General features: G+C 44.4%; 1 protein-coding gene across 1 annotated transcript in view; it reads right to left on the minus strand.

The window, feature by feature from the left end:
• Window positions 1-25,310, minus strand: part of LOC135918462 (DIS3-like exonuclease 2) — a 266,232-nt gene extending 240,922 nt beyond the window's left edge. Inside the window, exons 1-3 of the mRNA XM_065452101.2 lie at window positions 25,152-25,310; window positions 12,499-12,730; window positions 1,556-1,875 (exon numbers count right to left, since the gene is read on the minus strand). Coding sequence (XP_065308173.2) covers window positions 1,556-1,875; window positions 12,499-12,708 — 530 coding nt within the window. The 5' untranslated portion in view covers window positions 12,709-12,730; window positions 25,152-25,310. The remainder of the gene's footprint in view (window positions 1-1,555; window positions 1,876-12,498; window positions 12,731-25,151) is intronic.
• Window positions 25,311-27,240: the final 1,930 nt, after the last annotated feature.

Below are 27,240 nucleotides of genomic sequence, written 5' to 3' on the forward strand. Positions count from 1 at the left end.
TTTCTCATTGGGTAGGCACAGAAATGCTTACGCATTTATTAAAAGAGGTAATGCAAGAATGTGTGCGCAACCTATCGTCACGATGACCGCCGATCAGGACAATAAATGTGTCCATACCTTTGCTCAAAATTCTGTGTCATCTCTGTGTCATGTGCTAAACCGGGGCCATATTCTGAAACAATCACTTTCGGTGATACTATCGCCTTGGCCACACGTTCGTAATCGGTGCGCACTGGTTGCCTGCTTTAGCAAAATCAGATGAGCTGACTGGATGGCGGAGTACCATGTCACCTGATTTTGCTCAACCAGCCAATCAGAGTGCCTGACGGCGACACTATTGCCTCGGGGATAGCATCACCATAGTGGATCACTTCAGCATACGTCCCCAGCTTTGCTGGTCATCCACCTTAGAGTGGAATGGCTTATAATTTTTTTTACAAGAAAATTGCGCCAAAAATTGCCTGCGCAACGCAACGTAAGCAATACCAAAACGTCTTCGGGACATTTGTATGCTTTACCGTGCAACACGGATGTACTGTGGTGAAGCTGACTTAAGGGAACTGGACGCCGTTGTGTAATGCGCATATAAAACCTTGTTAAACTGTACCCGCTTAAACAGTACTTTTATTTTAAAAGTAGTAAAGTCAAATCCCCGACTTAGTGGCCATTGAACATAATGCGCTTTGTATCTGCACAAACAGTACCAGCTTACTGCATACGTATTGGCTAACACTTAGTGTTTCCACTTTTCGCCCCGCAGGCATGGCAGTACGTCAGCCCGGCAGAACAACGAGCCTCGGAAATCAGAACAGTCTCCGAGCACAAACACAAAGGGCACTTGCAAGGGTGAAGCCACAGCAACATGATCATTTCAGCACTATGCCAAAGCAGCACCTCCTCAATGGAGGAAAGAAACAAAATAGGAGGGGCCTTGACGTCACATTTTTGAAGTTGGAAATGCAGCCATATTGGTGTGCGATCATCTCTTCTTGCACGCCAACCAGCTCGTCGGAAAAGACAGGCGCGAACTTTGAACTTGCATTGCTACCGGGAGTGTCGCCGGGAGTGTGTGTGCTGCCAACATGCATCGTAACAAAGCCTGTAAAACTTCTGTAACAGTTTTAGTGAAGCAGACATGCTCCTGTGCTTTTCCGTGGCACGTTTAAGCAGACAACGAAGATGCGCACCGTGATTACTTGAGAGTCTCTGTTGCCGGTTGACATGCACACACACAGGCCCAAAACACAACCGTTAAGCTTACACCTGGGCAACCAGATCTTTGTGATGGTGCAGTGTCTGATGCCTCTGACGGTAGGCTGCCGCCAACGTCGCCGCCTGCAGGTTCGGCTTCGTATCCAATTGTAACGTGCAGGCAATTTTCAGACCCATTTTCTCGAAAGAAACGTGCGCGTTAGATTTGGGTAAACGTGGTCAGCCTACCGACTATGGATCACAACCAACACATAGCATGCAAACATCAGTCGGCCCACAGGTGAGCCCCGTGCGAGGTTTCCACGCGTCCCCGTCGTTGCGGCCACCGCCACTACGTGCCCACCTGCTTCCAGGAGGTGGGCCTCCCCCCGTGCGCTTGCAGCGGTGGGCCGCGTGCTGTGCTTTGAGCGCCGGCGGCAACAAGGCCGATCCGCCTCCTCGCCGTGGATCCGAGGCTGCCCGGTCTCGAGTGGGACCCCACGAGGCGGCTCCTGACGAGGACGACGAAGGGCTGGCACTCACTGGCACGGACGGGTGCCGGCCGGCGAGGGGCGACCGTGCCGCTGCCGCAGCAGAGGAGGCATTGGCACGCAGGTTGCTCGGGTCGCTGAGAGAGAGCCGACCCCGCTCGCACGTTGCCAGGCACAGCTGTTGACGCTTGGCCTGCACACACACACAACCAGGTGAGCCCAATTTCCAGATGCATTTCATTAGCGAAAATGCTAATGCAATTTTACAATTAAGAGGAAGCTTTAGCTTTGGGTCTCCTATCTTAATATATGGGAAAAGACTGAAAAAAGCAACGGCAACCATTGCACCAAATTTGATGACGTTTGTTGCATCTAAAAGAAAAAAGTTAAAAGTTATTGAATCTAGAGTGAATTTTGATTTAGGGCATCAATTACTTTATACACTTATTGAAAGCCGTAATATTTAAAAAAAATGAAACTATCAAGTTTACAACTTTGTAGTTCAGCAATGAAAAATGATATCACGAATCTGAACCTTCATTTAATCATATTTACATTTAAAGCAGACAAATTGATATATTATATGCCCCTGTGAAACATATTACGTACTAATTTGTGAGTAGGTGCATTCAAGACTATTGTAAGTAGGATTTTTGCAAAACTCTTAGAAATTGGAACAAATACACGTAAGCTGTAAATTAATGCACTAATTGGCTCACTTTAGATGCTGTAACAGATGCACTTTACAGGACTGCGACATATCCTTTTAGCGCAGAGCTACGAATTTGTAAACTTCAGGGTTCAATTTGAAGTCTAGGGTTTGACGAAAACTCGTCTGGCGAGGAAATAACATGGCTGAATAAACGTACACTCGCCAACTGAAAGAATTACAAAACACGGATTGACGTTTCGGCGCCCAATACGGGTGCCTTGTTCACAATGAGCGAATGCATGGTGGTCTTTATTAAATATGCGTCGGAAGACGTAATGCGCTTGCGTACAACTCAGGGAGGGGTCCCCGTGTCCGGTTTATCGTGTTAGTAGTAGATTGTATGCAGAATTTTTTTTTCTCTCTTTCGATGATAGAAGCCAAATTCCAGTTAATACTGTGTCCAGTCTTTTCATGGTGCTCTGCCAGGGCGCTGGAGACCGTGTGTCCTTTGGCTACATCATTGCGATGCTGCTGTAGCCTTCTTTTAAAGTTCCCCGTCTCGCCTACGTAGCACGCATGGCAGTCCTGGCAAGGGATTTTGTAGATGACGCCGGGGAATTTTTCTTTTTCGAGGCGGTCTTTCACTCGGACGAGTTGTTGTTTTAGCTTGCTTGCAGGGACGTGGCAGATTTGTACATCATAATCTTTGAAAATTCTTGATAATGACTCGCTTACGCCTCGTGCATAGGGGAGAGACGCCCGTTTTCTTGTTCTCATCGGCCTTACAGGGGGTTCAGCTGCACGTTTTTCTTCAGCCTTTATAATCTGGCCAGGGTAGCCATTGCTGACCAAATCCTGCGTCACTCTCTTCAGCTCAGCTCTGCGTGCGTCAGTAGTCGAGCATAATCGGAATGCACGGGTGAACAATGTGGAGGCAACAGATCGTTTTTGTCCAAATTCTGCATACAATCTACTACTAACACGATAAACCGGACACGGGGACCCCTCCCTGAGTTGTACGCAAGCGCATTACGTCTTCCGACGCATATTTAATAAAGACCACCATGCATTCGCTCATTGTGAACAAGGCACCCGTATTGGGCGCCGAAACGTCAATCCGTGTTTTGTAATTCTTTCAGTTGGCGAGTGTACGTTTATTCAGCCAGGGTTCAATTTATTTAAATTTACCAATTTCGGGTAATCTTTATGTAAGAAATCGAGGCACTAAATCAAGATTTGGCTTCTTCCAGTCACTAGAGTTTAACTTTCTCTCTGAAATGCAACAAATTTTATTAAAATCAGTTCATGGGTTCTCAGAAAAGCATTTCTGCACTTTACATGTACAGTAAACTCCCTATAAGACGAACTCGATTAATCCAAATTCACGAATATACCGAACAATGTGGGAACGTTTGGTTGGTTTTTCATACACTCGCTGTAAAAAAGATTCACTTGTTCCTCCTCCTTATTAAGAACTGCTTCGCATACACTCTACGGTTAAGATGAACTTTTGCAGTGACCGCCAACAATGGTGATTCCACACAGCGGGGATTACAGTCCTGCTGGGTCATCCACGGGACACCAACAAGAAAGAAAGAAGAAGAAAACAAAAAGAAGAACAAGAAAAGGAAACTGCTCCCTGGCAAAGTGGCACAAAGCTAAACTGCTCCACGGAAGGAGCAATAGAAATGAGAAAGAGAAAAAGAAACAAAAAAAGTGATCTCTCTCACACATTACGCAGTGAGGCTCTGAGTCGGGCAGAAATAGCCATATTTTCATTTTTACACGCTGCCTACGTAGTCGGCCATGTTGCCAGCACCTCCACGAAATGGAAACTAATGAAATCTCGCCGATTTAATAGTGCTCACCAGCCGCACCCAAACCACAAGAAAAGACAAGCAAAGTCACTAAGCTCTAAAGGCTGTATTTCTTATTTGCACTATTTTTCATGCAAGTTCCATTCCCTCTTTTTACCACTCGTAGCCGGCTGATCCTGTTGATAACACAGGCGGAGTGTCACTCTGACCCTTGAAAAAGCACAAAAAATGTGAAAAGGAATAGCATAAAAGGCATTGCTAATAAATCGTGGCCACAGACTATTTAGGTGAAAGGCAAGTGTACTTGTGTATGGCGAAGTGTTGGCAAACTTGGGCCATGTTCTCGGACGATCATTCTCCGAGATACATTCACTTTCGTGATGCATACATCATATGACTGCAGCAGTGCTTCCACACTGTGATAAGATAGCGTGCTTGGCACTGCGCCAAGCATGCCGTCACTCATAGATGCATTTTCTTTATTGATACTGTAAACCCTCGCCTGTGGGTTGTTACAGGGAGGGAAAATAGAACACAAGCAAATTTGATATTTCATAGCATCAGGTTTGGTGCCCACGATACAAAATATCAATAAAGCATTCAAATTTGTGCACATCTGTCTGATCTACAACAACATCAGGTAAGGCATTGCACATTTCAATTATATCCGGGAAAAAAGAACAATGAAAAACATCAACACGTGTGTTATAACACTTGACGGCTCTGCTGTGGTTTATTCTCTCACTATGATTTGCAGGGAACTGGGCACATTTTTCCTTTTTCATCTTCAAAAGCCTTTGAAGTAACTGAAAAAAAATCTGAAGTCTGGTTTTCTTCCTTCGGGTTTCCAGCAACTCAAGCCCACGCGAACACAGAATTGTTGTTACCAAGTCCTTTGGTACCTTGAAGCAACAAAACGAGCAGCCATTCTCTGAATTCTTTCTAGTTTGTCTATTAAAACTTTTTGGTGGGGGCTCCAGACAACACAAGCGTATTCTAAAGATGGACGTATGAGAGTTTTATAAGCAATTAATTTGGCATCCTTCCTTGCATGTTCCAGCTTTTCCTTCAGTGAATACAGTTTTTGTAAAGCCGTCGAGCATAGGTTATCGATATGTTTACGCCAGTCTAAATTATGTGAAATCGTGACCCCTAAATACTTGAATGTATCTACATTTCTTAGTTTGTTGCTTGCAATGTTGTAGAAGAATGGTGCCACACTTTTTTGTTAGTAACATGTATAAAAGTCGATTTGTTGTAATTGATTTCCATGTCCCATTTTTCACACCAAAGGTGAAAGGAATGAAGGACCCGATTAATTCCTGTTTGGTCATCCATTTGCGATACCATAGAGTAAGTTAAAAAATCGTCAGCAAAAAGCTTCAATTCCACAGGGAACTCAACAATCTCTGTAATGTTATTAATATAAACCAAGAACAGCAATGGGGCCAGAACAGACCCCTGGGGGACACCAGAAAGCACTTCAAATAGAGGGGACAAGCACTTGTCCACCCGCACAACCTGCCTGCAATTGTGTAGGTAAGCTTCAAGCCATTTTAGTATAGTATCATTTATTCCTGCTTTATCTAACTTGAAAACTAATTTATGGTGTGAAACTATTTCGAAGGCTTTCTCAAAGTCTATGCAGATGACGTCAATTTGCCCTTGGGCGTCTATAGCTGAAGTAAAATCGTGAATAGTTTCTATGAGCTGGGTTACTATAGACAGCCCCCTTCGGAAACCATGTTGGTGCTGATAAAAAAAGTTGTTATTTTCAAGACAAATGAGAATATGCTTACTTATGATGTGCTCTAAGACTTAACAACAGACGCTAGTCAGGGAAACTGGGTGATATTTATTAGCAATCAGCTGCCGCTTTTAAAAACAGGAGTTATGACTGTGCAACGCCAGTCTTGTGGCAGCGAGTGAGTTTGCAATGACTCCACAAAGATTACATTTAAGAAAAAGGACACCCACTCCGCATATTACTTTAGAAAATGGGTTGGTATTCCATCCGGCCCGCTAGCCTTAAAATCTAAGAGTAGCAGTTGGTTTAACATGTCTGCTTGAGTGACGACAAGATTTTCCATCCCACATGAAAAGGAAAACGGCAGACAGGTGGTTGCGGAATCGGTGCTAGGCGCTGAAAAAACTGATCGGAAGAAATTATTAAAATGACTCGCAATATTTGCTTTTCGCGTTACTGTAACATTGTTAACTTGGATCTTGTTTATTTGTTCTTTTTTGTCATTCAGATAAAGCCAGAATTTTTGAGGTGATGTTTTCATAAAGGTATTTAATGTTTGGTTAAAGAACCGCTCTTTTGATTCCTTCAGTGCCGTTTTCAACGCCCTTTGCAATTTAGACACCTCAGCGGAGACACCTTTGCGTAAGCGCTTTATTTTTCGCTTAATATGAACTATATGTCGATTAATCCAAGGGTTCTGCGATTTTATATTGTTTAATTGAGTTCCACCGATTCACAATCACAGACAAGTTTGAATTGGTCAAGTGACCATTCTAAGAAATCAAGAATAGATATGTCGTCTGCCCGACTTTAGTCCTTAAAACTTGCACAGGTATAAACGACTGGAAACGAGTGCTTGCACTAGACACTATGTGTACAAGAACCATATTATGATCTGATAGACTATCTTCCACAGACACTGTATAGTCACCTATTTTATTCGAAAGAAACACCAAGTCCAACAATGATCGAGGCTCAGGCGTTACACACGTATTTTCTTTCACGAGTTGCTTTAGATTGTGCGAGACCATTATTTGAAACAGCTTTTCACTACTAAACATTTCTACGTGCCAGGTAGTAAACTGTCCCAGTTAATATTAGGTAGATTAAAGTCCCCGGTCATTATTAGTTTGGTGTTACGGTCCAAATGATTGCATAGGAAATCATTCAGCTTATCCAAAAACTCGAGTGCAGTGGCAGGTAGCGTATATACTGTGCCAACAAGATATACAGTGTTCGCCTAAGTAATTTTGCACCACACTGTCTCGGGGATAGCACATTCAATCATTACAACATCAATGTGCTGTTTAACAATAATCGCAACGCCTCCACCGCAAGTGTCTCTATCCCATCTACGCATTCGGTAGTTTGGTGGCACTATACAGTGACTAAGTACATTGCTGTTCAGCCATGTTCCGCTTACCACTAGCACATGAAGGGTCTCCGTCAGCAACACGTATTCTAACTCAGTTACCTTATTAACAATACTGCGTGCATTCAGTGACAAGATTTGGAGCTATGAAAGCGTTGAATCATCAAGGGACCAGAATCATCATGCGTGTCATCTGTCCTTTGTGCAAGGTGCTTTTCTTATCTCGGTGATTTAGAAGGAAACGCGCATTGTTTTCATGGTTCCATACATAAAGCTTATTGTTTACCTTTAGCTTGTCGTCGATCAAAAATACCTTCGCGCCTTTCGCCCTTTCAGCAGAAGCGCTCGCCCACAACTTCCGTCGCACATCTACTGTTTCCTTTGCATAATTATTGCTGATACTCATCTTGCTTTAAGTTTTTTGCAGTTTTTCAGTACCTGCTCCTTTTCTCTGGTGTCGTAAAACTTCATAACAACTGGTCTTGGTTGATTATTTTTTTTTGCCAATGCAATGAATTCTTTCTACAGTTTTAACTTGAACCCCCAGTTTTTCATGAAACAGTTCAACGACAGCTGCCCTCAAGTTTGTCTCTGAGTCACCACTTTACTCCGAATTCCAAAAATCAACAAGTTGTTATGGCGGCTGCGATTTTCATACTGTATCAATTTTTTAGCCTGGTGCCAAACTATAGCAGGAAGTTTCAATGAGCCTGCACAGCAAGAGACTGACACATAAATCTGGTGGGGCCCAAGCAGCCTGAGGAACCCTTCGCAGTCTCCCTATTGTGAACTATTTTAAGATGGCAACGAGAAAGAATTTTTCAGTAGCACTGTCGTGGTGTGTGTATGCGTCAGTGGTTTCTATGCTCTATCTCAGTAGTTCCCAGGTATATTTGATTGTTTGCTCTCTGATCCAAACCACTCTCTTTTTGTCTCTTAACGTTATGCCTAGCAATCTTCGTTCCATCGCTCTTTGCGCGATCCTTAACTTGTTCTCAAGCTTCATTGTCAGTCTCCAAGTCTGCCCCATATGTCAGCACTGGTAAAATGCACTGATTGTACACCTTCCTTTTCAATGATAATGGTAAGCTTCCAGTCAGGAGCTGGCAATGTCTGCCGTATCCAATCCAACCCATTTTTATTTTTCTGTAAATTTCCTTCTCATGATCAGGGTTTCCCGTGATTAATTGACCTAGGTAAACGTACTCCTTCACAGACTCTAGAGGCTGACTTGAGATCCTGAACTCCTTTGCCTGGTTGTTCATGTAAATTTGCCTTCTGCATATTAATCTTTAACCCCACTTTTACCCACTCTCTTAAGGTCCTCAATCATTTGTTGTAACTTGTCTGTCTTGTTGCTGAATGGAGCATTGTCGTTGGCAAACCGAAGGTTGCGAGATATTTGCCGTCGATCTTTACTCCTAAGCCTTCCAAGTTTAATAGCTTGTATACTTCTTCTAAGCATGCGGTGAATAGCATTGGAGAGATTGTGCCTCCCTGTCTGACCCCTTCCTTTATAGCTATCTTCCTGCTTTTCTTGTGTAGAATTAAGATAGCTGTAGAACCTCTGCAGATATTTTCGAAGGTCTTTACGTAAGCGTTTTGTACTCCTTGATTACATAATGCCTCTATGACTGTTGGTATTTTTACTGAGTCAAATGGCTTTTCGTAATCTATGAAAGCCATATAGAGAGGCTTACTATACTCTGCAGATTTCTCGATATCCTGATTGACGACATGGATGTGATCCATTGTAGAGTATCCCTTCCTGAAGCAAGCCTGCTCCCTTAGTTGAATACAGTCCAGTGTTGCCCTTATTCTATTGGAGATTATTTTGATAAATATTTTATATAATACTCAGAGTAAGCTAATGGGCCTATAACTTTTCAATTCTTTAACTTATCTCTTTATGTGGATTAGTATAATGTTTGCGTTCTTCCACTTTTCTGGGACCCTTGCAGTCGATATACACTTCATAGTGTTACGGTTAATGTTAAGCCGGCTTTATTTAAGGGACGCGATTCATGGTGAAGTCAAGATGGCATCCCGAGACTGCACCAGCCAACGTCTTCTTCCTCTTCTCGCCCGGCTCATGCCGTAGCAATATAAAGAGGCACTAGTTTTCCAAGCATTATGTCTGCTCCATCTTTGACTAAATCGACTGTTATTCCATCATCTGCCGATCTTCCTCGTTTCATGCCTTGCAAGGCCCTTCTGACCTCATCGCTAGATATAGGAGGAGTTCCTGTATCCTGTTCATTACTGTTTCTAATTGAGGTATCCTGACTCCTCTGGGTACTGTACAGGTCAGCATAGAATTCTTCCTCTGCTTTTACTATATCTTCAAGATTGCTAATGATATTACCCTGCTTATCTTTTAGTGCATACATCTTGGTTTGCCCTATGCCAAGTTTTTTCTCACTGATTTCAGGCTGCGTCCATTTTTTACGGCTTCAGTCTTTCTCACGTGATAGTTTTGAATATCACTTATTTTCGCCTTGTTGATCAGTTTTGACAGTTCCGCGAATTCTATCTTATCTCTTGAGTTGGACATTTTCATTTTTTGTCGTTTCTTTAGTAGGTCCTTTGTTACTTGGGAGAGCTTGCTTACTGGTTGACTTGGTGCCTTGCTGCCTCTGAAATCAACCTAGTTACGGTTTCATTGATTAGCTCTTTGTCGTCATCATCTCTCTGTTCTAAGGCTGCATATTTGTTTGCAAGTACCAGCCTGAATTTGTCTGCTTTTACCCTTACTGCCTCTAGGTTGACCTGTTTCTTCTTGACCAATTTAGCTCTTTCTCTCTTCAAATTGAGGTGAATCCTAGCCCTCACTAACCTATGATCACCTCACTTTACCCTACCTATCCCTTCTACATCCTGCACTATGCTGGGATCAGCAGAAAGCATGAAGTCAATTTCATTTCTTGTTTCATCATTAGCGCTTTTCCAGGTTCAGTTTCTGTTGCTACGTTTCCTGAAAAGGGTGTTCATTATTCGAAGCTTATTCCTTTCTGCGAATCCTACCAGCATCTCTCCTCTAGCGTTCCTACAATTGACTCTGTAGTTGCCAATTGCTTGTTCACCAGCCTGCTTTTCGCCCACTTTTGCATTGAAGTCAGCCATCACTTCAGTATACTGAGTTTTCATTTTTCGCATCGCTAATTCAACATCTTCATGAAACTGATCTACTTCCTCATCATTGTGACTCGATGTTGGAGCACAGGCTTGTACTACCTTTAATCTATACTTTTTATTAAGCTTGATTACAACTATAGCTACCCTCTCATTAATGCTGTAGAATTTGCCAATGTCGCCCACTATGTCCTCATGGATCAGGAATCCTACCACCTATTGCTTATTACCTAGAAGACCTCTATAGCAGAGGCCATGGCCGTTATTCAGCAATGTGTAAGCCTCACCAGTTCTTCTTGCCTCACTAAGGCCGATGATATCCCAAACAATGTCTGATAATTCCTCAAAGAGTCCTGCTAAGCTAGCCTCACTCGAGAGGGTTCGTGTTTGAGAGCAAACGAGTATAGACAATATTCTAATTGACATCAAGAGGAAAAAATGGAGCTGGGCAGGTCATGTAATGCGCCGGTTAGATAACCGTTAGACCATTAGGGTTACAGAATGGGTACCAAGAGAAGGAAAACGCAATCGCAGACGCCAAAAGACTAGGTGGAGCAGTGAAATTAAAAAATTCGCGGGTGCTAGTTGGAATCCGTTGGCACAGGACAGGGATGATTGGAGATCGCAGAGAGAGGCCTTCGTCCTGCAGTGGACATAAAACAGACTGATGATGATGATACTTGATTGTGCCGCGAAATACATTTCGTGAAAAGGGTAAGAAAAAAGACAGCGAAGCGCCAACCTAGGAAATCTAAGCACCAACTTACCCAAGAAGTCCTTTTGGAATATCGTTCTCAGTAGTTTCTTGCAGCACTGTGGAAGCTGCAGGACTACTGAACTAATAGGAAGATTCAAGATGTGTTCGTTTGTGTCATGGCTGCTCCGCATCTGCCTGACCATGCCGTCGACACAAGTTACACGATTAGTGGATTGACCCAACAAATGTTTCGGCATTGTAACCGTAAGTTGTGTTTACACGAATGTGACAGTGGGGCTTCACGTTATCTGCACACTTTATCAGCAGTTCCGTGCCGCCTCTTTAGCCAGTCGTACATCGTTATAATTGTTTATCCACGCTCCATTGCCTGCTCGGTATCCATTCGGCATTTGTTTGCCACCGTCATCGTGTATCACGCTAGAGCGGTGCAGTAAATTAATCATGCAGAGAACAATTAGGGTTTTCGGCAGTAATTGTAGCTGGGCTTGCTGGTGCATATTCAGTGTTCTAGGCTGTGCTCCATTATGTTGAGTTAGGCCTCTGTAGCATTGCACACTGCCACTGCATTATGGGTGCTAATGCTGTGGTGCCATCGGTCAACTGCAAATCAAAGCACTTTCATGGCTCAGCCCCATCTCTGTAGTCCTATCGGCATCAAAACAAGCAGCTGATCTCAACAATAACGAGGAAATATGCCTCATGTTGTGACCTCAGCATGAAATGACCCTAAGTGATGATGGATTGACCATTTATTTCTTGCTGTACGTGCAGAAAGCCAGTAACAAGCGTATTTAAATCAAAGCGGGTGGCCTAGGCCAGTTGGGCGCTGCCGTGTTGCTATGTAATCATGGTTAGGGTGGGGTACCGGCAGTAACCACCACAGTTATTTACAGTATACGACATGCATGCACAAAGGGCCTAACATGCCAATTATCTATGTAATGCATCATATACTAAGCAAATATACTCTATAATCCCTTCAATAGTCACGTAGCTATGCATGGAACTGCATTCCGGTGAGCAAGGATATGTACACCTCGTACCCTTTGGCAGTTCTGCAAGCTACTCGTGAAATAGCGTATAGTACCATGGGACCGCCACATCACGTTGCAGGTGATGTGAGTAGTATGCATTTTCATGTTTGAAAGCGCACTGCACTTGGTGCGCATTTTGAACTGGTCACATTAAAAGGTAACATATTTAGTCATTGTGTTCTTGGTGAATTGAGGTTTCAATGTGTAATTACTGGCTTGACAGCTATATAATAAAAAAAACAATGAAAAATTTCTGTCGGCAGTCCTTTAGCAATGTGGTCCATTGCAGGGCCACTTTGAGCTCTGGTCCATCAAGTCAATGGAAAGCACTAGTGGTGACCTACCTTCGCGTTCTTTCCTTGGCCCTTCTTGGCACCCTTGCCTTTGGAGGTGGTGGTGGCCACCGCAGCCGGGGCAGAGGCCTCAGCTGGCTGGGCCCCTGGGTCTGCCGGCCCCAGGCTGAGCTGTCCGAGGCCGTCCTTCAGCAGAGCCGCCGCTGTCGATGTCTGACCAGAGTCCAGAGCCAGCTCTTGAGATCCCTTTCCACTCTCCATGCAAAACACTCATGGGCTTTCCCTGTGTCGATCATGCACATGCACAAATGAGAGAGGGTTTAACCACTGGGTATTTTGCAACTTATTCTTTGCTCAACTTGCCAGAAGGCACATTCATTCAACGAAGCATTGTATGTTCTATTGAAAGGTTTAAAAAATGTAACTACATTTAATGCAAAAGGATAGACAGTTGGGCGAGTTGGTACGGTGTGTCCGTGTTCGCTTCGTGCTACAAGCCAAGACCATATAACTACATTTAGTTTACCTGTAAATTGCAATTTTGCACTAAAACAGTGTAAAATTGCATGTAAAGCAAATAATAAGCTATAAATTAATATAACAACATTGAAGCAAATGTGTCCCTCATGCTCACACAGCACAAAGTTACTGCTCGAAGTCAGCCAGAGCATTTGCAGGCAACATCTGCCAACATCAAACGTGATTCCTCCTCTTTATAAGTCGGTATCCCATTTTAACTCTTGTTCCAATCCTGAAGTTTGCAGTCACAAGTTTATACATTCTTCCTAAACAAATGAGGAAAAATTCTCAAAACAGTTTTTCATGATATGCAAGAGTCATCTGTCATACTCAGTATGCTACAAGGAGCTTGCAAAGTTATAAATTTTAATCGTAATTATGTAACAAATGAGCATAAGTTATTCAAAGATTGTTTTCATACCGCAATTCAGAGCTTTCACTTTCAACTATTGCGAGAAAAAGCACTTGCCACAATAGAGCAGCGTCCATGCTATCTGTCGACACTGGCGTCGACAGAGGAAATACATCAGCTGAGAGTTCTGGTCCGCTCTGCTGATTTTGTCAGAGCAGCCTCAACCAATTAGGCAGCTCAAAATAAACAAAAGCAGGATAAAAAGAAAATTTCACCTCTGCAGTCAACTTGTAAAGTTTTTTTATGGTCCAGTCAATAAGTCGCTTCATAATGAAGATGAGCGTTCTTAGATTCCTGATGTGCCCACGAAATGACAGCAACTCGACAGTACATAACAATGAAAATGAAAAGGTTTATTTTGATTCATTTGCAAAAGAAACACCATGGAGAGTGAGCGCATGTCTGAAATAAACTATTCAATCATTTTTGAAAGTTGGCAGAATGAATATTCGAGATATGGTTGTCCTCACCAATCAGCATCTCAGCAAACATGGCACCAAATGGCCATAATTTCTAGGTAGTAAGATTTAGATACACTTGTAGATAAGTGGGCAACCCAGGGCAAGCTGAGTGAGCTATTACACAAAAGTAATGTTAAAAGCACTAATTTACCGTAAATTAGCTTTGTGCAAAAAATACAACAAAGTCTGCATATATATATATATATATATATATATATATACACACGCACACACACACAGACACACGCACACACACACACACACAAGGTTCATTAGGAAGGTAATGCACATTTTCTGTAAAACTAGTTTTATTGACCAGAGCTGTACAAATGGTTCAAATTCTTCAAAATATTCTCCCCTTGCATCAATACACTTGCGGAGACATGTCTGCCATGCCTGGAAGGAACCCTGAAAAAGTCCTCGACGGGAATGTCTCTCAGGAACGCTGTAACATGCTTTTGTATGTTTACCACGGTTTCCCAATGCTTTCCTTCCAGCACTCTCTTCAGTCAGGGGGAAAAAAAAAAAAAGTTGCACCGAGCCAAGTCAGCAATGTAAGGGGGAAGGGGGACCACCGGGGTGTTGCTCCGGGCCAGGAAGTTGGTAACCATGAAGGACGTATGGCTGGAGGCATTGTCATGATGGAGCTTGACCGTGTCTTTGATGTCAGCCTTCACGCGCCACCCGGCGTTTCAATCTCTTGAGCACCTCCAGGTAAAAGGCTGAGCTGACAGTTTCTCCCTGCGGTACAAACTCAAAATGGATGATTTTTCGGGCGTCAGAGAAAACCACGAGCATCGTTTTGATGTGAGACTTGCTCATCCGCGCTTTCTTGGGGCGGGGGGATGATTTTGTGTGCCACTCGCTGCTCTGCCTTTTCGATTCTGGGTTGAACTTGAACATCCAGGATTCGTCTCCGGTTACGACAGTTAAGAAAGTCCGGCTCATTTTGAACCAAATCCAACAATTTGTGACAGCGCAAGACTCGAAGTTCTATCTGATTTTTCGTCAACACTTTCGGTACAAGCTTCGTGCAAACCTTGCGCATTTGTAGATCCTCGGTCACTATCCAACGTACCACAAATGTGAACATGTGTAGGATGTCAGCAATTTCCCGGATGCTCACTCGATGGTCGGAACGCAAAACTTCATGAACACAATCCACGTTTTTGTCAGTTCTGGTCGTTGTTGGGAGTCCAGAACGGGGTTGGTCCGCAACCTCCTCCTGGCCCTCCTTGAATGTCCTGTGCCACCTCCCGGACTGTGACCTTGAATGCAGTTGTCCTTGAAGGCCTCTTGAAGCATCAGGAATGTTTCGGTTGCATTCTTTCCAAGCTTCACGCAAAACTTGATAGCGTATCACTGTTCAAGCAAACACTCCATCACGCCGTGTTGTCCGCTCACAGTGCTCAGAGTAAACTGGCGACCGTCTGCGTTGGCAGGGCAGAACCCTCGCTACATTTCCCGACCAGTTTTTGTTACCGCGCTGTCATAGATAGTTGCGTCATAATACAATCCTGCGCATTATTTTCATAATGGACCCTGTGTGTGTGTGTGTGTACATATATATGCAGACCCCAGCAATTCTTCTAATGCTGAATTATTTTACCACAGAAACAGCAGCAGATTGACACAGACAACCATCCTTTCAAGGAAACCTTACTTGCAATGTCCACAATGCTATCTTCATCCACTGCAGTATTGCTCGTTGTTGCCAAAATTTGATTTCTGCAGTTCTACTACTCAAAGGATGGCCATAATTTACAAAGGGAATAAAAATAAATAAACAGACAAATTAACAAAATAACAAAGTTTTCACTGACACATATTGCCATTTACGATTATTAAAAATTAAATTATGGGGTTTTACATGCCAAAACCACTTTCTGATTATGAGGCACGCCGTAGTGCAGGACTCCGGAAATTTCGACCACCTGGGGTTCTTTACCGTGCACCTAAATCTAAGTACACGAATGTTCTCGCATTTCGCCCCCATCTAAATGTGGCCGCTGTGGCTAGGATTCGATCCCACGACCTCGTGCTCAGCAGCCCGACACCATAGCCACTGAGCAACCACGGCGGGTATTCACGAATATTAGCCAGTGCACTCACAAGGTGTATCCAAATGGAATGAATATTTTTTGGATGAACCCAGTTTCAACATGTTCTTTCGCAAAGTGAACGACAAAATACATGGCCATTGCAGCTATTTTTGTGCTTGAATGCGTAAAACCACGTTTTCCGAAAGAAGTAAGTGGTACTGTGCTGTTTTTACTGCAAGTTTGTTGGCACATATCTCAAGATCATCTCCACAATTTGTTCCAATTGGATATGCCTTGCAAACCAACTGGCTACAATTTGTAAACTGCAATATGTGATGTGAAGTAATTAATTAAAGGCATAATTAGTTAATGGAATTTATTAGTTGATTACATATCTAGATTGCTTGTGCAAGTAATGTCTGCCTCGCTGATTAATCCATCTTCAGAACTAGAATTATGCCATCGGCCACAAGTGAGCTTTGAAAAAACCTGTACAGTAACAGAAATGCCCAATACATGCTGCAAGAAACTTCCACACAAATTGCCAAGCACAACCTCAGTGGCGAGTGCATGTGGTTCCCAACTGCACATGGCCACAGGGTCACGAGTGCAATCCCAAGTGGTGGTGGATGAAGTTGAAGCCGAGGAAGAAGTCGAAGGCAGAGCGACAGCACTACGAGATGCCATACTGGATGGTTCAGATTCAATACGACTGTCCAGGGTTCATTAATGTGCACCTAAATTTAAGTACATGAAGACCCAACATTCGGGAGAGTTGGGTTAGATGCATGGTGGAAAAACAGGGCAACTTTACATGAACTAACAAAGTGCCTGTCCTTTCTTTGTCCGTCTAAGGTTGGGCTGTTTTTTCCACCCTGGATCTTAATGCGAGAGCATTATTTACTTACCACTATTCACTTTGGCGTGGCTGGCTGGGTATCTCAAAGAGCGGCCACATAAAAATTTATTATGAAGATTTACCCCCAAATGCAGAGATCTAACTTGGCTCAAACTTAACTTCTGGAAGTCTCAAGACAGCTTCGCAGCGCGTCCTAAATCGTGCTTGAGCTTGCGAACTTGCCAACGACTTGGCTGCGTCGAAGTCCGCTCAAGTTTCTAGCCTGCTCCCGGGCTAACTTGAAACTGACTTTGTGTGTTATTCCAACATGGCAGCCTCCCGAACGGATGTCGCGCGGAGGTTAGCTGCTTTCAAGTTTGCTTGCCACGTCATGAATACAGCATTTTCAGAGGCGCAGCCCTTGCCGAAAATTCCGCGACCCACCCTACGTGACCAAGAAAATCCGATGGAGCTATACGACCATGAACAATTCCTCGGTCGTTACAGATTCACGAAAAACGCCGTGCGACTTCTCGTTATGTTGCCTATCCGGGTAAGCGGGGACAACAGAGGACAGCCTGTGTGCCTCCCATGCTGCAGTTGCTGAAGGCTGTGATGTTTTACGGCGCTGGCACGTTTTAAACAGGCACTGGGGGTCCAATTGGCATTTCTCAGTCAACAGTGTGCCGCGCAGTTGGAAAGGTGACTCTGCTCATCGCGAAGCACCTGTGCCCGATGCTGGTGCGCTTCCCATAGTTGGGGAAAGATTGACTGCGAGCGTATTTTCTTATCTCCAATGACTACACATGCCATCACCAGCTATTAGCGCTCACGACCATATTTATGCTCAGCATGCTGGACTGTCACGCACTCATCCACCGAATATAAAACATGCGCATGAGCAGAATAAAAAGTAGTCCAAATGAGCCAGTCATGCAGAACATGTGCGCTTACCAGTTTTGTGGCGCTCTTGCTTTTCTTTTGCAGCTTACTCTTTCCGCTTTTGCTTCAGGTTGTTCCAGCATTTTTTCAGTAGCAGGTGATTGCGCCGCGTAATGCGGCGCAATCACCTGCAAGCGTCCAAGCGTGTAAAAGGGACGCGGGGATCAAGAAGAGAAGGGAAGAGGAGAACGAAGACTGTGCAGCGGCCATTCCTGTTGTTTGTAGCCTGCCGTTCCTGCTCGCGCACGCCTAAATAAACCCCCTTTTCCCCGTGCTTGTAACAATATTGTTTTGCTATTTCTTTCCATGTCTGATTCTTCTTGGTCAACGACGCGACATCAGTTTTCTTGCATTCCACAACATGCTTGTAGTTGTTCATGAGTGTCGTCACCAGGCTCTTTTTGTCTTCTGTAAAATGGGGTGCCATCTTGCGTTGCGGTGCATTCTCTTGGGAGGAGAGCGTACGTGAGTGCCACATTTCAGCGTCAAAGCATGTTGACAGGACAGCAATTTCGTACCAAATGCGGCGTGCGGCCGTCGCGCGAGCCCCACAACTTGTTTTCCAAACAGATGACACTTTCCTAGCAGACAACACACGCTGCCAATTTGCGATGTCTACGACTGTGCCACACTCTCCCTCTCATTCTCGACATACCCTCCAAGCAAAGTAGACAAATGGTTTGCATGTGTCATTTTATTTATTTACTTAGTTTTTTATCGGGTGTTGTTACCCATATGGGTCCGGACAGGGGACTCTACGGCGCTCGGTACTCCTTGTTCGCAGCACATGTTGCAGTTTTTCTCTTGTTCATGACTCCGGCCTAGTGCGTTCGAATAGGTTGGCGTTTTCTTCAAAGGGTCACGTAGCCCGACCAGAACAAGGGCCACTGCCTTCCTGCTGGAAAGCCTATAGGCGAAAAGGGACGCGCGAGCTCCCTCAGAAACCAACCGTATGCCTCGTCTCGGCCTCTTGCATCCAGCTGCCGGATACAAGTTGCCAGACGGCGCATGAATGCCTTGCCGCAATCGAGAACAAAAGCCGTTGAAAGACCACTATACGAATCATGCGACTATAAAATTGATTTGCACTCAAATACACTGTCGCCTAAAGGAGGAGCAGCGACTTGAAAAAAATGGTGAAACCTGCAACTCAATTGCCAATTTTGACATGAAAGGTTTGATTTGACAAATAGCTTTCTATATATTTAGCATGTTTCCACGGACACCTATTCCCAACAGGTGTCACAAGATTCTGTAACGCCATGTTGTGTTGTATGCCTTCTCCATATCGAGAAATATCCATAAGACGCATCCCAGATATTTCCCTCAATGTGCACGAGATGACCCGTTGTGGACCAACCCTCTTTGAAACTGCACTGAAAAGAGTAAAGTATTTTGTTAAATTCAAGAAAATGTAAAAGGCGATGATTGACCATTTTTTCAAAAAGCTTACAAATGCAGCTTGTGAGAGCTATCGGGCAATAACTAGATACGTCAGATGGATCTTTGTTTCAAAAATGGAATAACAATAGCTTTCTTCTATGAGGATGCAAGGTATTCGGCATACCAAATAGAGTTGAAAAGTGCAAGAAGTGTCATCAGTGTGTCAATGTGGAGGTTTTTAATCATGTCATACATGATTAGGTCAGCTCCCGGTGCAGAGCTCCTGCACATGCTCAAGGCAGCTCTCAGCTCAGCAATATTAAAAGGACAGTTGTACGGTTCATTCGGTCGGCATTTACACTCCAGTGGCTTAAGTTCTGTTAGTTCTTCGTGTTTAGGGAATGATTTTGAATAGTGTATGAAGCTTGATACATGCTCGAAGTGTTTTCCCAGGGCGTCAGTCTGGTCTTCCAAGGTACTCCTTGGAAGACCAGACTGACTCCTTGGCACTCCGAAGAATACTTTTTCGGTGTGCCCTCGTTTCTGAGGGTGATCAGGAAGTTTTCAAAAAGAAATCTCTATAACTGTATTTCAGTTTCGGCAGTAATGCCAGCCACCTGACGTGGAACACAACAAGGGGACGCTGCAGGACTTTTAAGAAACAGATCCTGCGAACGCCAACTGTATGTTTCTGCTATAACCAAATCTGTTATAACCTGTTCTGTTAAATCTGTTCTGTTGGGTGCCTCAGGGCACTGACGGAAATCTGGCCCAGCTGCATCAGCGATCACCATGACCAACCGACATGTTGCTACCACCCTACATGCAAAAGCCTCTGGATGCTCCGCTACCTGATCTGCCACGATTTGCCCCCTCCCCAATGTCACTTGCCAGCCATGTCCCGAATTCCACACCAATGCGCCACCACCACAATAAAAGCACTGACGTCCCCCACACGGTCCCACCAGTGGGCTTGACAACATGGCAACAATGATGAACGTTTACCTGAGCCGCCTGTTTTTCATGCAGGTAACGAACCGTTACTCCATATTTGCAAAGCCTAGGTGGTATTATGCATTGATAGCGTTGCCGAGCCCACGGCATTGCATTGGTGCCCTATACCAGTACTGTTGCTGCTTACTAAACCGGCTGTTGCTTTCCGGAGATATCGAAGAAAATACAGGCCCTACCACCCATCCTGCTTGAACCCAAACAACTTCTGGTCAGCTGCTCTCTATGAAATTCAATTAAATCAAGCCTCTCTCATGAAAGAAATGAAAGCCATCCAAACTACACTCTCTCAGTATGACAGGAGTCCTTGGACCCTAGCGGCGGTTTCGGCCAGTCGGACGGTCTTCAGTTGAATCTCCGGATCGGAGCTGAGTAATAAGGTCTCCCATTGTTCTAAACACTTTATCATTCCCTCAGAGGGAGCCTGTGGGCATTCCCACAATATGTTATTAAGATAAGCCCTGGCTTTACATAGCTTACACTGGCTGGAGTACTGACCCGGGTAGTAGAGGCTGCACGACACCGGGCTTGGAAAAGAGTTGGTTTGCAGGCAACGCCAAGTGGAGGCCTGGCTCTTGTTTAAGGATATATCAGCCGGAGGATATTTAACCCACCCTAGCCTGTAGTGTTGTGTGGTCTCTCTGTAACACACTAAGCGGTCCCGCCCCGTGAAGCCTTCGGCTAGCCCACCAGCTCGGAATGTAAGTCGTCTAGGTGGGAAGGCTTAAAGCCTTCCCTACATCTGTTGGACAAATAATGTTTTACAATCCAATCTCAGTATGACAAAACGTTTGACAATATAAGCCAAAGGCTTGCTAAAATAGAAAGAGATTGTGTCGCCATAAGCACAATTAAAGCAGATGTCAAGGACATTCGATCCATTGCTGTTCAAAATTCTGCGCAAATCGCAGAACATGCAACATTGATGATTCAGACAATCGATCCTGACAAAATAACTTTATTTTTTATACACAACAAGATTCCAAGCACGAAACATGGGCACAATCGGAGAAATTATTCGCAAATCCCTGCAAGGCTACCCTAGACATAACGGCCAGCCCACATAATATCGAACATGCATACCGACTGGGAAGTTTCCAACCTAGCAGAAATAGGCCGATCATTGCAAAGTTTACGAGCTTCAAAGATAAAGATTGCATTCTTTCTAACGCAAAAAAACTTAATATACTACATACAGCATATCACAGGATTACTCCCCGAACACCCGCCTGATACACAAGCGGCTTATTACATTCGGCAAAACCCAATCCCGATCCTATAAGCTTGCATACCGAAAATTACCCATCGTTAAGGTCCCTTACATTTCTGACCCAACTACACAAATGGTGCTCCCATGTGCACCATAGCTACCTACTGAAGCCCCTGCTTAGTCCAATGCCAACTTTCTTTCATGTATATATACTAATATTAGGAGCATATTGCCTAAATGCGATTCTCTGCTCAGCCTCATAAAGGCAACCAAATGTAACTTAGTTGTACTAACCGAAACATGGCTGAATTCATTAATTTCCGACTCTGAATTGCCTATTCTATTTAATTACTGATATCTTTCGTTGCAATCGCAAAAACAGGCATGGGGGTGGGGTGTTAACCGCCGCTCACCATAGTTTAAAATGCTGCATTGTCAACATTCCTTCCAATCTTGAAATTATTTTTATTCGCTGCAACACTGACGTTCCACGCATTACCATTGGCGCTTACTACCACCCTCCTGATTCCGATCCCTCGTTCATTGGCGAGTTTCATGATGCTCTTCAACTAGTAACTTCAGCTTCGGATCATGCCCCTCTTCTCTTACTTGGGGATTTTAACTTCCCCACCATAACTTGGTCAAACTTATCATTAACGACTTCAAAACAGAATACTGAAAGTCACTTTATAGATACTTGCCTAACCTTCAACTTATCCCAAGTAGTTATCTTCCCTACACGGATGACTCATGATTCATCAAGCCTGCTAGACTTATTTTTAATGCCCAATTCAATAAAATGGAGTCCATCTGTAATCTAACCAGCCTAAGTGATCACGCAGTTATTCATGCCACTTTGCAATGCAATGAAACCGCTTCCGTAGTGTCACCTAGACCCTACGGTGTTTTAATGCAGCGTTGCATCTGCATTCCTTGTGTCAGTTGCTTGCTTGACAAATTTACATGTTTATTTTTCAGAAATAGCAGAAGCATACCGTACCATAACTTCAGGTTGCCCGCAACTGCTATTTCCTTGCCTTCCCATGTCATCTTATCCCTCTCCTACCCTCTCCCATCCTTTTTCTCCTCTCGCTGCCTCCTTTCTACCACTATACGTAGCTTCCCGCTTGGTTAGCACATTAGTAGAAAGGTAAGCGCTGCAGTTTCTGCAATGCTTTTTGCAGGGGGGCCACAGATAATTACAGCTGTCAAGAGGCTAATGTGGAGATGCCCAGGGAGCTCCAGAGGGCACTGTGCACATCTGATGGGGTCATCATCATCCTCATCAGCCTGGTTACACCCACTGCAGGGCAAAGGCGTCTCCCATACTTCTCCAACTACCCTGGTCATGTACTAATTGTGGCCATGTTGTTCCTGCAAACTTCGATGGGGTGCAAAGGTCCAAACGAGTTTCTCACATCGCCTTTTCTCTCTGCCATGTTCCTGCCATGAATATACACGCTCTGAACCACTCCTCGAGCAGTGCAAAATTCGAACAAAGAGGCAAAGAAAGCTTCGTTTCAAAATATGCCTCATTTTATGAGCGGCCACTCTCACGGCGGTAACAGCTTTGCTGGAGTTGTGAGACAATGTTCAAGGAGCGGGACATCCATTTCTTCACTGAGACTTTGCACATGCAACGAGAAAGGCTCTCTCACAGGTCGATCCTGAAAGAGTGTGATACTGGTCATGTCATTTATGGTTGAATAGGAGGCACATTCAAAGTAAGTATATACTTTAGAAAATATTTGAAGTTGGGGTACATTCTATGTTGATGGAGGGACTACTCATCTGCCTCTACATAGAGGCTTGCCACCGGACTTGTCTTAAAGAACACCTGTGGCCAGATTGATGCCTAGGTGGTGGACGGGATCCAGCATCTTTAGTGCCCTGGGTGTAGCAGACTGGTACACTACGACACCATAGTCTACATCGTGCACATATAAGGTTCTTATAGAGGTTCATGAGGCGTATTCGGCGGTCACAGGAATGTGCCGTCCATGCACTCATATATCATGTGAACACTCTGTCTGCAACAAAAGGGTGCCGTTTGCCATGTGGTCGCTGCTATGTGGGACAAATCAGGAGATGCCTCAACACAAGGCTGAATGAGAACTCTTACAATGCACGGATCAAGAGTGGGAGCACAATGGCCATCCACTGCAAGACCGCATTTTAAAAACTACCTTTTACGTACCCTTATGTGCATTTGGTGTTTGAAGCACGTGAAATTTTTTTAAAAGGCTGTTTAAAAGGTTGTGTTAGAGCACTGTCTGTTAGCCTGAACCGAGAAGAAACTGCATATCTTAGCGGTTCGTGAAATGCCTTGGCAATTAGATCTTGCGAGTGGGCCATAGCCTAGAGTATATATATTTTTGTTTCCGTACACCTTTCTTTCTTAGTATAAGAACTTGATGTCAAGTGGCAGGGCACATGTTGTCATGGAACTTTTTTATTGTGCGACGCAATGAACAAAACTTGTTGTTAGTCGCAGATGGTTTGGTGCCTTGTCTCAGTTGTCGTTTCTCGTGCTGTTTCCATGCTAATTCGGTCTGCTACACCGTAGTATACGCTATGGTGGATATATGGCCTTACACTGCTCCACCAGTTTTATGCATGCACTTACGCAATATCACAATTTTTTACCGCCTCATTCATGCATAAAGAGTAACAAAATAGTACGCCCGGCATTGGTATCAACAGAAAAACAGGCAATTGGCAACCAAAACCTTTATTCGTAAATTTTTCATGTTGCCATTTTTGTATGTGTTATTAATTCTAGTCATCATGCACAGGAGGTCCCATTTCAGTTTCTAACTACGGGACCTCCTTCTGTACATACATATGTTGTAATTATCCTCATTTTGTTATGAATAAACTGATTCTGATTCTGAACAATCTTTCCATGTCAGAACAAAAAGCAATGAAATTCTTGAAAGCAATTCCAACGATTACATTTTGTACACGAACGTTGAGTACTGCTCGCAAAATTAAATTCTCTTGATCGGCTTAGCAAACCACACGAATCTGAAAAGTCCCAAAGCTCGCTGCTGCATCACTCCAGATGCACTTGAACAAATAAGCACACAAGAAAGGATACCAGGAACACACATTCCTGCTTCATGTATTGAGAGAGTACGGGAGGAGAAACATTCTCTTGATCCAACACACGCCATACGTGCCTCATTCGTGCTGCTATTTCGAAAGCGTAGTCGCCTTGCGTACTCTACGCACAATGCGGGCCACGACGCCGATCGATTCCGAGGCCCGGGGGAAGAGGGCTGCTCCCGGAAAGGGATTCCTTCCGCAACGCGTCCCTTGCCGCCTCCCCATCGCCCAAGGACGAAAATGCAGCAGACAAACACGGCGACGAGGGGGAGGAGCGGTGCTTAGGCTGTCCTTGCAGCGCTTATAGGTCAACATCACGGTAAATTCCGGAGTAGAATTTCTAATGCAGGTCGCAGAACGGCGGAACGTGCATGTCCGTGTAAACGCTACTCGATAGAAAACCAAGAGTGGCGCAACGAACGGTACAGATGGAGTATGTACACGATTCGAAACTCGACACACCAACTAGGCGCTCGGGACGAGCTATCAACGTCGAGCACTGCAGGATCGAACGTCGGCTCGGCGCTCGAAGCAATACTTGGAGAAAACTTTCGTACAGGCACGGATACAGAGGATTTCAAAATGCATTCTTATCTTCACACGTCATTTAAGAGCAATAATACTGCTAAACATATATATTGCACGTTACATAAGACGTCAGTCGACGTCGCTGCGGCATGACTCGCTGCCAAGGAGACTGGCATGTTTCCGAGGTAACAGGCGCGGTCGAAAGAAAGAGTAGGGATGGTAGAAAGTAATAAGTTGGGCGAACTCTTACCTAGCACGGTTTCTGAAGAAGCGGATTGCAGCTATAGTATTCGCCAAAGCAAGTGTTCTCCAACGGGACAGTATCGGACAGCACTTCCAATGGCCGACAACGCACAGAACACCACGAGACCTCAGAACACCTATACAAACGTACAGAAGGGAAACTGTACCTTCCATAGTGCAACGGAAATAAGCGTAGCGGTGGCGTCGTGAACTAAAGTATGCGACCACAGGTGGCGCTGTACAATAGAAAACGAAAGCATGGGCAGAAAATAATGGCATCTTGGGAGAGCTTCAGAATGGCTTTAGAATAGGTAGGCGTTTGGATGATAACTTGTTTGTTCTTACTCAGTGTATTGAAATATCAAAAGCAGAAAGCAGACCGTTGTATGTGGCCTTTTTAGATATTACAGGAGCATACGACAACGTAGACCGCAGCATTCTGTGGGATATTCTGGAAGGGGAAGGCTTAGGTAACGATTGTATACAGCTTTTGAGAGAGATTTACCTAGAAAATACTGTTTGCGTTGAATGGGAAGGGATGAGGAGCGCGGAGAAAGTTCATATCAACAAGGGACTGAGGCAGGGGTGCCCTTTATCCCCGCTGCTGTTTATGATGTACATGGTGAGGATGGAGAGGGCGCTAGAAGGAAGTAATATCGGGTTTAATATCTCATACAAACAGTCAGGTACAGTAATAGAGCAGCAACTCCCAGGTTTATTTTATGCGGACGACATTGTGTTGCTTGCAAACAAGCAAAGTGATTTGCAACGTCTGGCTAATATCTGTGGACAGGAAGGCAACAATTTAGGTTTGAAATTTAGTGTTAGAAAATCAGGTGTTATTGTATTCAATATGAAAACAGTGAACAGACAGTGGAGATACAGGGCCAAGAAATACCTCGGGTAACAGAATATAAATACCTTGGTATATGGATAAACGAACGCAACGGATATCGAAACACAGGAAAAAACCATAACAGTCAAGGGGAAGAGAAATGCAGTCATAATGAAGCAGTTAATGCCCTGGTGTCCCCTTCGGCATAGCCAAAAATCTGTATCCTGCTAGCTTTGCAATCCAGTGTGTTTCCTGCAGAATTATGACGTCCGGGCGCTATGGGGATACAATAGGTACGAGGTCCTCCGAGGTATGTGGAAAGGGGTAATGGTTCCAGGACTTACTTTTGGAAATGCGGTTGTTTGCTTTAAATCAGGGGTACAATCAGGACTCGACGGGAACCAAAGGTCAGTGGGTCGCCTCACATTGGGCGCTCACGGGAAGACTACAAATGAAGCTGTGCAAGGGGATATGGGCTGGACTAGTTTTGAAGTGAGGGAAGCTCGCAGTAAAATTGAGTATGAAGAACGGCTGAGGAATATGGAGGAAAGTAAATGGGCTGGGAGAGTGTTCAGGTATCTGTAAAGGCAAAACATTGATTCACAGTGGAGGAAAAGAACTAGGAAGCTTACCAGCAAGTATGCGGCCTGTGGGGTGGGCAACACAGCAACAAAGAAGGTCAAGCGCAAAGTCAGAGAGGCTGAATTAATCTCATGGGTGGCGGCAATGGAAAAGAAACCTGCCATGAGTAACTACTTAAGGGGAAAAAACGAAATTAGGAAAGAAACCATTTATGATAACTCAAAGGGTAGCTCATTACTTTTCGAAGCGAGATCGGGATGCCTTAGAACACGCACCGATAAAGCGAGATATAAGAAGGAAGAAGAAGCATGTGCTTGCTGCGGTAAAGCTAGGGAAACGACGGAGCATATTTTATTAACATGTGAAGACGTCTATCCAGCGGTCGATTTAGGCACCACTGGCCTCCTTGAAGCCCTTGGGTTCAGCGGGAGCAGTGGTAAAGCAAACAAGTCCGCAATAGACATCAGTAAGAGGCGATTGGAGGATTGGTGGAAGAAAAGTAGGGAAACGACAAAGGATGTGACGTACAAAAGCACAGTTCGCAATAGGGTATCAGAAAATTTGGACGTGGTAGTTCATAGTGTTTTTTTTTTCATTGGTTAACCTAGGTAGGATATTAGGCAGCATAGTAGCAAGAGCTTGGTGGCGCAACCCACCGCCCCGTTCCAAAGGGGACGCT

Source organism: Dermacentor albipictus, chromosome 2 (genome assembly GCF_038994185.2).
Source record: "Dermacentor albipictus isolate Rhodes 1998 colony chromosome 2, USDA_Dalb.pri_finalv2, whole genome shotgun sequence".
Taxonomy (NCBI): Eukaryota; Metazoa; Arthropoda; class Arachnida; order Ixodida; family Ixodidae; genus Dermacentor; species Dermacentor albipictus.